The following is a 14,108-nucleotide window of genomic DNA, read 5'->3' as shown; positions in this document are numbered from 1 at the left end:
TCTCTCTCTCTCTCTCTCTCTCTCTCTCTCTCGCTGCTTTCGTCTGCTCACGTCGTTAGAGATTCCGAGCCGGATGCATGGAGGGACCTCTAGCTGGAAGGATGGAAAGAGGAGGGAGGAGGGTCCGCGTGCGCGCTCCGGATGGCGGAGAGGGAGGGAGGGGGGCTCATCGGGCAGCGGCAGCGGCAGCGGTGACGAGCAGTGAGCGCACGCGCGACCGTCAGAGCCCCCTCTTCTCGCTCTGACGTCAGAGCCGCGCTCGTCCACGCGCCGAGAAAAAGTGGAACGCGGGAGTCACACTTTTATAATAAAGCTATAACGGTCCGATCATACAGACAGACGCTAGAGAGAGAGAGGAAGAGGGAGAGGAAAGTGAGAGAGAGAGGGAGTGAGAAAGAGAGGAAGGAAAGGGGGGGTGCTTCTGAGGAACAAATGTCCGCGGTTTGTGTTTGTGTTCTGTCACAGTCTGAGTACGGGTCGGAGCTTTAAAAGGGTGCTGGATTTCTCTAATGCTCTCTTTCTCTAAGTATGGAAACAGATGTTCCACCGCTAGATTGTCAAAGGCCAGCATAATAGTTTTGTGTGTGTGGGTGGGTGCGGGGCTGGGGGAGGGGGGCGTCGCTTCATAAGTTAAGAGAAGTCAGTGATGTGGGTTTTAGCTAAAAGGCAGTCTAACATACCCAAACATGAGCACATGCAGTTTCTTTGAAAGCCCTGCGTCCCACATCAGGGTGAGATTTCATGGGTGGTTGGTAATCTGTGGGGATTAGAATGTATCCGAGATGCAGAGTTACTACGAAAACTGTCACACCGAAGTGACTCTGAAGTCAGAGAGGAAAAAATAATCCAAAGGATCCATCTTGTGCGCCAGCTTCACTTGTCCAAGCGCCCCCCTCCACCCCGACGCACACACGCACAGACGGCTCGTTCTGATGGATTACTTCACTGAGATAAGAGCCATATCGGGGCGCGTGGCCTGCTTAACGTGCTTTTATCTTTATTACCGGCGACCTCGGCGATGCTCCTCCGTAAAGCCCTCAACGTCACACGCACAACGGAGAGTCATTACATAATCATTCACATACAAGCGCGTTAGCCCGCGGAGAAACTCTTTAGTAATTACACAAAAAGGCCAGAACATCACAGCACACAAGTCATGATGTGTCCCAACGGAGTCTCTTGTTCTCAGGTGTTCCTCCTGGGTGGTCTTCTCCTCAGACAAAACGGTCAGACCCCAGAGTAGAAAAGGAGCAGGAGGAGCTAAATCCCCATAACTAAAATGAATGTGATCTCTTAACCATCTAATACTTTAATGGCAGGTCCTGCGTAATGCTTTAATGGAGAAAAGCCTCCTCCATTTCATTAATCTGACCGCCCTCAATAGATACCATTAAGCTAAAATTAATTTCTAAGAATAATGGCGTCTCATATCATATCAGAACACAATCATCTGTATGCATTTTTTTTTTTTTTCGTTTTTTGTCTTTTTTTTCCCCCCACACTAGTTTATCAGACTAATGACAAGACCCTACACCCGATATCATGAATGACTTTTGTTCAGGTCAGGAAATCAAGATACCTTTTCAGTTTTTAATCTTCACAGTGTCCTCACTCTCATTCATCTCTCATAGCATGTTTATGATCATCAGACTTGATAACAAAAAAATAACTATGAGCACCCTGTGGTCACTTTGAAAGAAGGAACAAAAGAAAACAGGACATCAGGGGGGATGTGTTATACAAAACGTCTATGAAGAACTTTATTGAAGGTCTCCAAGCAGGACACGAAGAAGGATTGTGAGATGCATCACAGGTTGAGAAAAGGAGAAACAATCAAGGCAAGATGAAAACATAAAAAAACATATCAAAATATAACAACAGTGATACAGTGAAACTTTAAGTTCAGTTGAAACACACACACACACACACACATACACACAATTACAGGTACTACTAGGGGTGTAGTTAGTTTCAGATTAAAAAGTCCAATCTTCAGCAGTGTTGAGCTTTCTTAAACTGGCTAGCGATGCTGCGTTGTTCTCTTTACTTGCATTTTCACCACAATACAGTACAATACTGGAAACCATTTGTAACGTAAGTCAGTTAGGTTCCTTGTGAAGGCTTCTACAATGCAAAACATGTCAGAGCCATTCTGATTAGCTCAAGGGCTCAGTGGGTTTAGGTTAGAGCCGAGATGGTACAAGACACTTTGATTCTGCCTACCCCAAATTTATTTTAACCCCCTTACATCATGAAGTCTTCACAAAAAAAAATCTCAGAGGCTATCAGGCTAAAAGTCTATGCAGCAATCAAACAAACAGCAAACTGCAGACTGCTCTTGGCTATTCTACTGTGAATTACTGTAAAGTGTTTGGACCCTTTGGACAAAGCACTGGTTGATTTGGCTCAGGACCCCAACATATTACAGCATTTAGTCTGACTGGAAAAAGAAAAGCAATACCAAAAACAGAATACATATGGTTGCTGCTGGAACAGAGTCAAAAACAGAATTTTACAGGCGAAGGAAAAAACAGGAAGAAAAAACTTTCAATGTAAGTTAATGTAACATGATTTTATTCTAAGTAATTTCGGACCATTTCCGTTGGTGCATTCATCATGACATATTGAGACAATGTAAAGGAGAGCTGTCAATTTCAAACAAAATGGAGAAAGTTTTGTTCTAACTGTAACAATGTGTTTTGTACATATGGACTGCAAAAAGCATTACATAACGTGGTTGAGTTTAATACATAGTCACAAGCAGTTTTCACAGAATGACAATCATGCATTAAGTACCTGATGCTTGATATATCTCCAGATGATGCTCTTTGGCCAAAAGTATTTGGTTTTTCCTGATAATCATGTGGAATACATGCTCTGGTTTGGACTTATTTTTGCAGTGAAGTCTGCATCACTATCTCCTTCATTATCTTAACATTCACAGTCACAGACAAAAAAATCCTCTACAATTAAGGTTAAACCCTTTTGCATGCAATTCATGTTAAAACAAACACAACTAGCCATGGCCAAAAAAAAACAATACAGTCAAAATAATAGAACTGTAATTACAATCCTTGAACTGACTGTAGATCACAGATAATCCTTGTCCTGATACATTTTGTGTATTCCTTCCAACATACCCAGCTCAGCTCAAGAAGAATCTTATAATTTCCTGAATAAGCACAAAGTGTGTTAAATTAGGGAAAATACATAGTACCCATAACTTGCATTAAGGAACAATGTCCATGATCGACCTCTAAGCATGTGCCCCTGTGGCACAGCATGAAGGACAGTCTGTCTAGAAGTAAGAATGCAAAATGCAAGGCATATTGTTTTATCTCTAAAGTACTATAAAATACAAAATTTTTAAAATAGAAAACTACTGAATGAAATAAAAGGAGAGGTATACAAAGCATACTGAATATAAAAAATATCTGACCCCATTCCCAATTTTACCTTTTGTAACCCTCAACATATTTAGACTTTTTTAAAAGATTTTGACTTTCAAGGTGTAGAATTTGATACATGAAACATACATGTTTTATACTTTCACGGTCCACTGCTATTAGCAATTAATAGTACCAGTGTTTAAAATGATAGTATTGACAGGGCTTTCATACAAGACTCCTAGAGATCCAAATCCCATTATTCAACGAATAATGTGAATGCTGAATGATTCTGTATTTCTAAGCACGGACGCACTATATGAGAATTGTGGGGCGCTGCTGATATCTGATATCTTTCATGTACATATCTGCCTATGCTGATACGGATATATAAACATTTATAAAATGTAGAAATTGGAACTAGATCCAGTTGGATTAGCATTACAGAGGAATGTAATGTTTGTAGAGGGTTAGAAATGCAGTAAAATTAATCAAATGCAAATCTTTTTCTTTTAGCTTAGTAGCTCAGCATCATTTAAACCTTGTGCTCTTCTGGAGTACAATGAACATGCCATTAAATATTGGTTTTAAATATCTGTCAAATCCTGTTCCATGCATAAAATTTTAAGCAAATATCTGCTGATACTGGTATGATTTCAGATATTCCTAGTTTTTAAGTCTAGGCTACATAGTGTAACCTGGTATGCTGTAAAATATGGTTCGTCAGTTCAACCTAAAAATTACTTAATGTGGTAACAAGTAAGTTTATGAGTTCTATTTCATTTAAACAATCTGACTTTCAACTATTTATTTGAGTTGGATAAAACTAGTTTTATTGCTTATTACCTTATGAAATTATGTTTTAGGTTGAGCTGACAAACCATTTTTCCCCAATGCAGGAACAAAAAAAAAAACACACCCCTGGGTACCAGATGTAGACATGCACGCACGCACACACGCACACACACACACACACACACACACATATTCCAGTCTCTCACTCGCGTGGCTGAATGTCCAACATGATCTCGGCCATGTTGGTCAGCTTGCTTTCCTCCAGTGCGCTGATGAGGCGTCCCAGCCTGGCGCTCCGTCCCTCTGATTGGATGAACCGTCCCAGTAGCTGGTAGGCCTGTTCGTAAAGCCCTTCTCGCTCGTACTCATAGGCAAGATTATCGATGGCGGTCCCCTTCAGAGCCCTGCAGTTCTTCTGTAAAGCTCTACCCACTCGCTTCCAGTCCCGTCCCACGTGAGCAGCAAAACGTTGCTGGTCTGCAGATGTCAGTGGCCGATCATCTTTAAGGATATGAAGAATGGGACAAATTGATAAAAAAAGGAGAGAGTAATTGCTCATTCTAGTCAGACTGTCAAATGTATAGTACTGTGACCACCCATTTGTTTATTTAATCTCCAATCAAGTTATTTATTCATTCATTTATTCATTCATTCATTCATTCAGTGTCAGAAAAACAAGCAGGAAACATATATTTAACATATATATAATATATAATGCACACTACTGCCACTTTAACTCTTCCACCCTTCCAGTCAAAACCAACACGTTACACCCACGTCTTTTGGTGTTTCCAAAGGTGTCACTGACATTCAGACAAGCATCTACCCAAACACACCTTAGATGCCTTGCACATTTCTCCCATGTGCATCTAAAATGGCTAAAGGAGATATTGCAGACTAGATCAGATAAGGATAATCCACTCGCATAAGGAAGGGGCAAATTAACAAGTGAAAATATAGGACTTTCCTAGCCAGGAGTTCCAAAACAATTAAGACATGGAGAAAATGGGACTCCTAACAACTGTGCAAGACCTGATAGACCACCAAAACTGTCACCACATAAACAGCACCTAAAATTTCCATCTTCATCAAAGCACTACTCTTGCTCCAGATTTGAAAAAAATTACAGGTATTTCTATAGGATCTGCAAGGATGTGCAGCTGTTAAGAAGCAGTAACTGACAAAAGGAAATGCACTAGAACACTGACACTGGACATCTGAGATGTAGAGTGAGGTTTTATAGACTGATGAATCTAAATTTCAGATCTTTGGACATAACAGAAGGCAGTATGTACAGTGCCAAAGCAATAAAAGCCTCTGTATACCAAGTCTACAACCATCAGCCAATAATGGTGGAGGACCAGGGCAAGTTTGGCCATAACATCTGCAGTTGTTGATCTGTTTTTGATTGTAGGTATCATGAATGATGTTAAGTACAAACAATTTTTTAATATATCATGTAATATCCTCTGGAAAACATCTGATTGTTAAAAAGTAATGACTCTAAGCAATGGACTAGAGACCAGATTTCAACATCACTGAATTTTTCTGAGTTAACATGGACCATGAGAAGCAGAAAATGCTTCTTCTAAGACTGAACCAACTTCTAAGACTGAATTTTAAAGGTGTGGAAAAAAGACCCCTGCAGATCTCTTTAAAAAACTGAAAGCAAGTCTCCCAAAAAGAATGGAAGATGCAACAAATACAAAACGTGGACATATTAAATAACAACAAATTTGACAATTGTTGGGGGATCTGGTATTTTCTGTTATACATATGTTTTCTGCTTTTTTTCTGATGCTGAAAAATTAATAATAAATGAGATTTGTCTCTGACTTTTGCACAGCACTGTGGATATTTTGGGGATATTCTTGCAAAGTACAAAACAAAAAGAATAAACTGTTCATTATACTCACCAAACATGCGTTTCTGGAACAAGAAGCAGTTTTTGGGCACTTCTTGTGGTGTCTGAACGGGTGGGGCATAGCTATTCTGTAGCTGCTGTTCAAGCTGTGTGACCTCATCATCCCGCAAACGCACAGGCTGTAACCAGCCAAAAAGACAGATTTGAATGTTTATTAGATTATAAGTTTAACAAACTTCTTGGATGGCTCATGATACTTTTGTTTAGGATTTCTGGCCACAGCATCAATTTAAGCCTTGTTTAGATAAGGATTACTTGAAGGGGAAAAAGTTTAGCCTACTTATTATCATATTGTGGCCCAAGAGAAACTATATGTGAGTGTTTACCTGAGATTGATATATATGTTGCAGGCAGAGTTCTGTGTTTTTAAGGTCATGGTCCAAGATGTGTGTTCCTGCCTTGAGCACAGCTTCCATAGCAACCCCATCAGGGAGAGTGAGCAGGCGTGAAGCATGCTGAGACAAAAACTGAAGAAGCGAGCCACAAGCATAACTATCCAGGAACCGTTTACAAGGAAGGGCATCCATGAACTTCAGTTCCACTCCCAGGAAGGGGTCAGCATCATGCAGCTTCAGGATTTCATAACCATCAAGACCACCTGCAACATCTAGTCCAGAATTCAACACAACCTCTGAGTATATTAATACACTAATTGACACTAACTTCACTTCCCATAATAAACTCATACAACATAGTCATTCTTTTGTGAATTACATTGGCATTATTTTGATTCTATATGGCTGCATTAGAGTCCCTTTATTCCACCAAGTGTGTTACACACGACATGTAAATGACTGAACAGACCAGACAAGCACACGGGCTACTAACAAATATTTCTCTGTAAAAGACACACACAGTGCCTCTTTTTCTTACCTGTAAGAGTCAGTTTGATAACCTTGAACACGCTGAACTTCCCATGCTTGTCTTTGTAGAAAGTGAGCAGATCAGATCCTGGATTGCAACAACGCAGGAAGAGCACAGCACACCCTGACCAGGCACGATCATTTGTGCTGTTCACAGCCATCTTCTACAACTCAGGCAAACAGTAACACACTCAACAACCATGACAAACATTATTATTTATATATATTATTATAGTATTATTATCATATACACAGACCCATATACACAGTAAACACAGCCACTGCCAAAAAATATGCTTACATAAAGTATACATACCGTGTATTCTGTACTGCCCATTACCTGAGCATCCCAAACACCTCTAATTCCCTCAGTGCCTGCACATAAAACATTATTTGTAAGCCAAGAGATAAGTCTAATAAACACAACTGAATATTCTGTATAGATACACTATAAACATGTTAAATATCTAAGATCTATGCTGCAGATGTATGTTTGCTGGCAGAATGAGCATTTTTTGTTTAAATTTTATTCACATGAAAACAGGCAGCCCTGCATACACATAACTCAGTTTAAGTGCAGACGTTTGTGTGAGTGTACTGTATTGTTTCACACTACAACCAGTGTTAGCTACTGAGTAAACACAAATAGGAAGCATGGCTGATAAGTCACTTTAGGCTTAGTACTTTAATAGTTGTGTACAATAAAGTGTATCTATAAAGATATTTAGACAAATAGAGTATCCTGGTAAGCCAAAAGATGAGTCAAATGAACACATACATACATACCAATACTCTGTATCTGTATAGATACACTACAAAATCTGTATGAATATGAATATCTTACTAAGACACTCTATTTGTCAAAAATATCTTTATCTGCACTGAAATGCTAGAGATAATAGACATATCATATTATCACTATAGCCCATACATTTTCATGCCATCTCTAATAAGGAATAAAAAAGTATATAAAGACCAACAAATGTGTACAGCTCTTCAAAACATTTAAAGCTGTACATAGTAGGGGTGGGAAATATGGGTAAAAATATAACTTCACAATACTTCAAAACATTTTCATGATATTCAATAAGTATCACAATATTTGGAACAAGAAACAAAATAGAACCATTACACCCATTTACAAAATACAAAGGTATATTTACAAAATACAATCAAACACTATAAATACAGTCTCCAAAGTAGCGTAACTATGTAAGCAATGTCCCGATTAGTGGGAAATTGATCCCCAGAAATGCTACAGTCATCTGTGGCCAGCAGTTGAGGAGGACATAATTGGCCTCCCTCTCTCTGAGTGGGCAGAATAGCCTTCCCTCTCCCCCACCACTGAGCACGATGCTATCCGACGTGGGCTTCTGTTGCCTAATGTAACAGAATTGGCACTTAGTGTTCTCTTCCAAGCATACTTAGCTGTCCAATTATGTTGCGTTAGCAGCTTCATGTATCTTCATGGAAGCATATGTTAGCCCTCACCCTCCCAGCATCATGTGTTGAGGAAGGCCTAACTAGCATGTGGAACTGGCCATGGCTAAATTGGGGAGAAACTGGGTAAAAGTCAAATAAATAAAATCATATATATATAATGTAATAAATATATTATGACATAGGGGTGGGCAATGTGACGATATTTTAGCGTTAAGGAGATAAATGTTATGATGACAGACAATATGCTTTTCTGAGCATACCATAGATAACGTCACTACCTAAAGAACTCTGAACAACTGCATGTGTCATTATATAAAGTGCATAATTCCTGAAGTCCTGTTTAACAGATTTCTGTGCAGCACTGTATGCGAAATGTTAAAAAACAATCATTGTATTGTTTGTATTTGATTTTTTAGTTATGCGTTTTTAGATGTGATTTTAGATTTAAATACTGTCATACTGCCCACCCCAGTATATAGCTTTTGTAATGCACATTCTACCATTATAAAGACCAGGCCAGGACAAACATGTTTTGTTTTGAAGGGGCCAAAGCAAAAAATAATAAGTTTTGTAGACAACAAGTAGTGACCCCTTTTGAAGACTCTGATGTGAATGTAAGGACTAGACCTCTGGATTTGATTCTTATGAAATGATGTCAGGTGGACAGAATTTTGAGAGGTTATGGCTCAGGTAAGAAACTGTATTCTGGACACTCTGTAGGTGATCAGTGGCAGATGAAGCCCAACAAGGATGGAGGTACGTCCAATGTCTTAGAGGTCTAATCAACAGAATCTGTAAGTACAAGTAATACGTTCTGCTGGTCCAGAGGCGTCACTAGACCTAATTTTCTGAGACATGCGCCCTAGTGAAATGGTGATATGCTCTTTTATAATCTCAGAGAAATGATTCAACAGGAAAACAGGAAAAGCTTTTTTTTTATTTTAACCTTTATTCTTGAGCTAAACTATGCAATACAAAACATTATGACCATGTAAATGAATTACAATCAATACAATTCCCATAGCACACTTCCCCTAGCCTCTTTGCTTTGAACACTTTCAGTTTCCATGAAGTCAGGCTAAAAGAAGAATTAAATCAGGGTGTGCGGCAATTATTCTCAATATTGAGCTAGCAGTAGTTATACAAAAATATGTCAAAAAATGGTCAAAAATATGTGGACACTGCTCCACATTATTGAGTTTAGGTGCTTCAGCCAAACCAGCTAACAGGTGTATAAAATCAAGCACCTAGCCACGCAATCTCCATAGACAAACACTGGCAGTAGAATGGGTTGTTCTGAAGAGCTCAGAGAAATTAAACGTGGCCCTGTCATAGGATGCCACTTCAGCCACAAGTTAGATGCTCTGCTAGATCTTCCCCAGACAACTGTGAGTGCTATTATTGTGGAATTGAGCAATTAGCAATCTAGGAGTAACCATACTCAACCACAAAAGGACAGACCACATAAACTGACAGAAAGGGGCCTGTTCTTTCCCATTCCAGCATGACTGTGTCCCTGTGCACAAGGTGAGGTCCATAAAGACATGGTTTGATGAGTGTGGTGTGGACAAACTCCAGTGGTCTGTACAGAACTCTGACCACAACCCTACTGAACACCTTTGGGATGAATTGTAACACGGATTGCAAGCCAGGCCTTCTCATCCAACATCAGTGCCTGACCTCACAAATGCTCTTTGGACCGAATGCACACAAAACTCCACAGACACATTAAAAAATCTTGTGAAAAGCCTTCCCAGAAGAGTGGCAGAAGGAGTGAGAGAAGGAGTCAAATAGGGAGAAAGAGTGTGCCTTTTGAAAAGGTTTTGAAAATGACTTGGGGAAATCAACATGTATGTACTAAGCAAATCAGACCGCCTTGGTATCCACATCAGTACTTCGACAGAAAAGGACATCTTTTTCCAGGATACAGTTTTCAATTAAAAAAAACAAAAAAAAGTGGCTCTGTGTTCTTCATGCCAGGCTGTATTGACTACTCAGCCCATATTACTGGCAAGCAAGGAGGCTGAGCTGTACCCCCCCTTAATTCTGTGTGTGCAAACACCTCTGGGCTGAGCTGGTCACCTAAGCAACTCTAAGGTTCCTGACAATGTATGCAGGATAAAGTGTGAGGTCAACAGTAGCGATGTGCAGATTGAGATTCAGACAGTGTTTTAAAGGACTGTCAAGTTACATTTTATCATGCATACACAGGAAAGGCTAAAGCCAGTACACGACGAGACACCACACAATCTGATACACGTTGGGAGAGTCCGAAGGTGGAAAAAGTAGGGTTAGATGTCAGCTACGTAACGATTCGTAAGTGTTTGGGGGATCTCCAAAAATATAGCTATACATAAAGCTGTCACTATAACAAGTTACATTTGTCTGCTATGCACGCTGCCGAACATGCATATCGAAAATACAATTTAATCTAGAAGAACTCATCAAAGAACAAACCATTTCGCATCTACATCAACATCTAACCATTTCCTCGTCAGGAAATGTAAAAGTGTTCGTTAAGTGGGTCAGTCGTGTTTCGAGAGAAGGAAACTGTGAAGTGACGAACCGGAGGTGCACGCGTCACGCGAGTCGCGTTGGCAGGTAATAGAATGCGACCCACAAAACTTGTGCGCATATACGTCACATGACCAAAAAAGTAACTTTTAGATGGTAACAGTGAATTCAGACAAATAAAACAGGGGTACGAAAACGATGTATGAATTAAAAACTAAAGCTCTGTTTAGTAGACGCATATAATTGCACTGCTAGTAAGGAGGCCAGCTAGAACAGCCTCACAATTTAGCTAGCCAGCTAGCAAGAAGTTTTTCTTGGGGACTTAGCGAATCTTTTGTACGAACTGAAGCTAAATTGAGTCAGAGATGATTTACTACTCACGTACTGATGTAAAACGGCCTTGTCCGAGCGGTACGAACGTCTTGGTAAATGGTGAAAAGAAAGAAGCTTTTCGGGAGAAAAAAAAAAGCGTCGGAAAGAAAAGTGACTAAGTCAGTCGATATTGGAACACACCCACGTCAAGACTGAGTGAATTGTGATTGGTGGAGACGGCCGGGTTTCACGCGCTGATTGGTGGAATGTTCTGTTTCTGCACACTTTTGGCTGTTTAACAGCGGAACTCGTGGTGTAAGAGGAAGTAGAGAAAAACATTCACTTGAAAGCAGGGAGTAAAATCAACAGCAGTAGTCCGCAGGACGGTCCAGCACAAAAAAGACAAAGAGCAGTAGTGTCGGTGTTGCTGAGATTTATTTGTAGCGGACTTCTGAAGAGCTACACCGCTGGTCTTTTGATAACGAATTGGTATGAAAGATAGCACGTATTAATGAAAAACCTGTTATGTAATGGAACTGCCAGAAGAAATCCTTGCCTATATTTTCTCTTTTCTCTCGCTAAGGGACAAATATAATGCCTTCACTGTGTGTAAAACATGGTCCAACACCATGACATATCCCAGTGCATGGACGCACACGGAAGTCAGGTGAGTAAATGGATCTGTTAGAAGAGAAATGATATATTACTGTCGAGGCCCATAACATTTCGAATAGCTCAAGATCCATTACAGCTCTGCATGTTACAGCAGTGTCTTTTTTTTGGTATAATTAAGACAACCTCTAATGTCACGTAACATATGTTTGCATACTCAGTGACGTATTCAACCTGGGCACTCTAGTCCAAACCACCTCTTACTATACCATACTATATTACACATTCTATGTACTAAACTGATCAATGTACTACTACTACTACGTACTACTGTGGTGTATTACACTTGCTCACATGCACATATGTCATACACTGATGTTTAGCAGCTGTTTTAATGTGTTTATACTGTCTGCTTCAAGGAGGAAGACCCCAACAAGTGAGGAGTATTCCAACAAGATTTAAGTGAATTTGGGCATGATTTAAAGCCTGTGGACAGCAGTGAAGAATGTGTGGGAAGCAGTTATTTTGAATCATTAAAAAACCTTATGAAAGCGTGACAAAACAGTGTGAGCTCCAGTTTAAGACTACAGGATGTACAAAATGCTGACACTATAAACTGTTAGTGTGCATTTCCAATTTTGCATTCTTTGTTGTGTCAGTGATTATTACAAAAACATTTTAACAATTCTTTTTGACAGTGCGGTGTTTCAGTATTTTGTAGATCCTCTAGTCATGAACACTGCTTTGTCACGTCCCTAATGTTCTTAAAATTATTTAACTGGAACTGCTTCCCACACATTCTACACTGCTGTCAACAGTCCATCCATAGTGGCTGAATTTTTCTTCACACGTTTCCCAACATAACCCCACAAAGTCTCAAAGGGTTTGAAATCGGGCCTGAATTTCATTTAATAAATGGGGCATATTGCATTTATCTTGATCGAACATCCATCCTTTTTTGTGGTTTTCCTCCTCTAAGTGATCAAAAAAACATTGTCAAACATCAGTATATCTTAAACAAGCATGTAAGGAATTCTTTTATCTCTCAGTGTATTTTGACATACACTGTTCTGAACGCAGCCAATGCCTTTACCCAGCTTATCCTTCCTCCTCTCAGGTGTGATTCGGAAGCTAGCGTCCCTCAGAGCTTCTCTGCATTTCTGCCTTTAGTCAGACACTTGAAGCTGAGTGTCAGTGTGACTGAGGCTGCCAGTCGGAAAACTGGACTCTGGGTCCTCCGCCAGGCCTTTTCTGGAGGTGATGGACGGCTGCAAGTGTTGTGTGTGAACTGCTTAGGAAACCCACCCCTGTTCTACGCAGGACACGACCTGCTACAGGGTTTGGTGGACGTACTGACTGATGGTTCGTCCCTCATGGAGCTCGACCTGAGGGGTGTGCCCTTTACTTTGAGTGATGCATTTGTGAAGGGCGTGGCTGCACTTTGCCCCGCCCTTCGATGTCTCTTCATCAATAATAATTCCCTGGTTTGTGGCGTCGTGGCCGAGACAGTGAGGGAGGTACTGAAGCTCTGCCCAGCCCTGAACACTATAGGGCTCTTCCAGGCCAGCCTGTCTCAAGATGTCTTCCAAGACCTCCTGTCACCCCAGCGAACAGCGCTGAAGCGGCTCGAACTGCGCTGTGAGCGCTCACTGAAATATGCCACACCCATCCGTGATCAAATGTGGGCAGAGGTGAGGCGCAGGCACCCAGTGTTAGTTGTGGACCTCGAGCTGGATCATACCCTTCCGGAGCTGCATGTTCCAGCTGTGCTGCAGCCCAGCATCCCTGTTCGCCAGCTGCGCCTGCTCACCTGGACGTGGCTGCTGGATGAAGTGCGCCTGGTGGGGCAGAGTTACGCAAATACTCTGGAGGCCCTGGAAGTGCAGACCACACCCTCCCCAGAGCTTAATGATGCACTGGTCACCTTGGCAACACAGTGCACAAGGCTGCAAGAGGTGCACTGCTACTGCGTGGTGTCACCAGAGGTCATAACAGCCTTCCGCACACACTGCCCTGACCTTCGCAGATACACACTCAAAACACGCAAAGAGCAACACCCGTGGACCTACACCACACTCAGATAACACAGAAGCAGACAGTTACACACACAAAAACACCCTTAGTTGTGCCTGAATCTACCACTAATGCACAAAGGTTTACATTATGAATGTGATGCACAGTTCACTTAGTCATATGGGGTGTTACATGTGCATCACAGCAACTGCAATCTAATAAATATAAACATCAATTTAAGTTTAT

General features: G+C 40.8%; 2 protein-coding genes across 5 annotated transcripts; one reads left to right on the top strand and one right to left on the bottom strand.

Annotated features, from left to right (window-relative positions):
- Positions 1–1,743: 1,743 nt before the first annotated feature.
- On the bottom strand, positions 1,744–11,418 carry tradd (tnfrsf1a-associated via death domain). Of its 2 annotated transcripts, none has more exons than XM_036585921.1 (6): positions 11,311–11,418; positions 7,285–7,343; positions 6,979–7,132; positions 6,432–6,712; positions 6,098–6,224; positions 1,744–4,682 (listed from the first exon to the last, which is right to left on the bottom strand). In XM_036585921.1, exons 2-6 carry the CDS (start codon positions 7,303–7,305, stop codon positions 4,384–4,386), a joined length of 882 nt encoding a protein of 293 aa, XP_036441814.1. In that variant the 5' UTR covers positions 7,306–7,343; positions 11,311–11,418; the 3' UTR covers positions 1,744–4,383. The 2 variants fall into 2 exon arrangements, with proteins under 2 accessions (XP_036441814.1, XP_036441815.1); XM_036585922.1 differs by having other exon boundaries at positions 11,307–11,410.
- Positions 10,983–13,959, top strand: fbxl8 (F-box and leucine-rich repeat protein 8). Of its 3 annotated transcripts, none has more exons than XM_036585920.1 (3): positions 10,983–11,012; positions 11,821–11,904; positions 12,967–13,959. In XM_036585920.1, the coding sequence occupies exons 2-3, from the start codon at positions 11,867–11,869 to the stop codon at positions 13,931–13,933; spliced, it is 1,005 nt and encodes a 334-aa protein (XP_036441813.1). In that variant the 5' UTR covers positions 10,983–11,012; positions 11,821–11,866; the 3' UTR covers positions 13,934–13,959. The 3 variants fall into 3 exon arrangements, with proteins under 3 accessions (XP_036441813.1, XP_036441812.1, XP_036441811.1); XM_036585919.1 differs by lacking the exon at positions 10,983–11,012 and adding an exon at positions 11,426–11,726; XM_036585918.1 differs by lacking the exon at positions 10,983–11,012 and having other exon boundaries at positions 11,426–11,904.
- Positions 13,960–14,108: the final 149 nt, after the last annotated feature.

Source organism: Colossoma macropomum, unplaced genomic scaffold (genome assembly GCF_904425465.1).
Source record: "Colossoma macropomum unplaced genomic scaffold, Colossoma_macropomum, whole genome shotgun sequence".
NCBI lineage: Eukaryota > Metazoa > Chordata > Actinopteri > Characiformes > Serrasalmidae > Colossoma > Colossoma macropomum.
Note: the sequence above shows the minus strand (reverse complement) of the source record. Positions and strands in the feature narration are given on the sequence as shown.

What these genes read in the sequence shown, in the direction of transcription:
- tradd (XM_036585921.1), bottom strand. Translation starts at nt 7,305, where the DNA reads ATGGGCAGTACAGAATACACG. An exon ending in TATCAAACTGACTCTTACAG is followed by an intron (nt 6,713 to 6,978) that starts GTAAGAAAAAGA and finishes ATTCTGGACTAG; the next exon opens with ATGTTGCAGGTGGTCTTGAT. An exon ending in GTTCCAGAAACGCATGTTTG is followed by an intron (nt 4,683 to 6,097) that starts GTGAGTATAATG and finishes ATATCCTTAAAG; the next exon opens with ATGATCGGCCACTGACATCT.
- fbxl8 (XM_036585918.1), top strand. Translation starts at nt 11,768, where the DNA reads ATGGAACTGCCAGAAGAAATCCTTGCCTATATTTTCTCTTTTCTCTCG. An exon ending in TGGACGCACACGGAAGTCAG is followed by an intron (nt 11,905 to 12,966) that starts GTGAGTAAATGG and finishes TCCTCCTCTCAG; the next exon opens with GTGTGATTCGGAAGCTAGCG.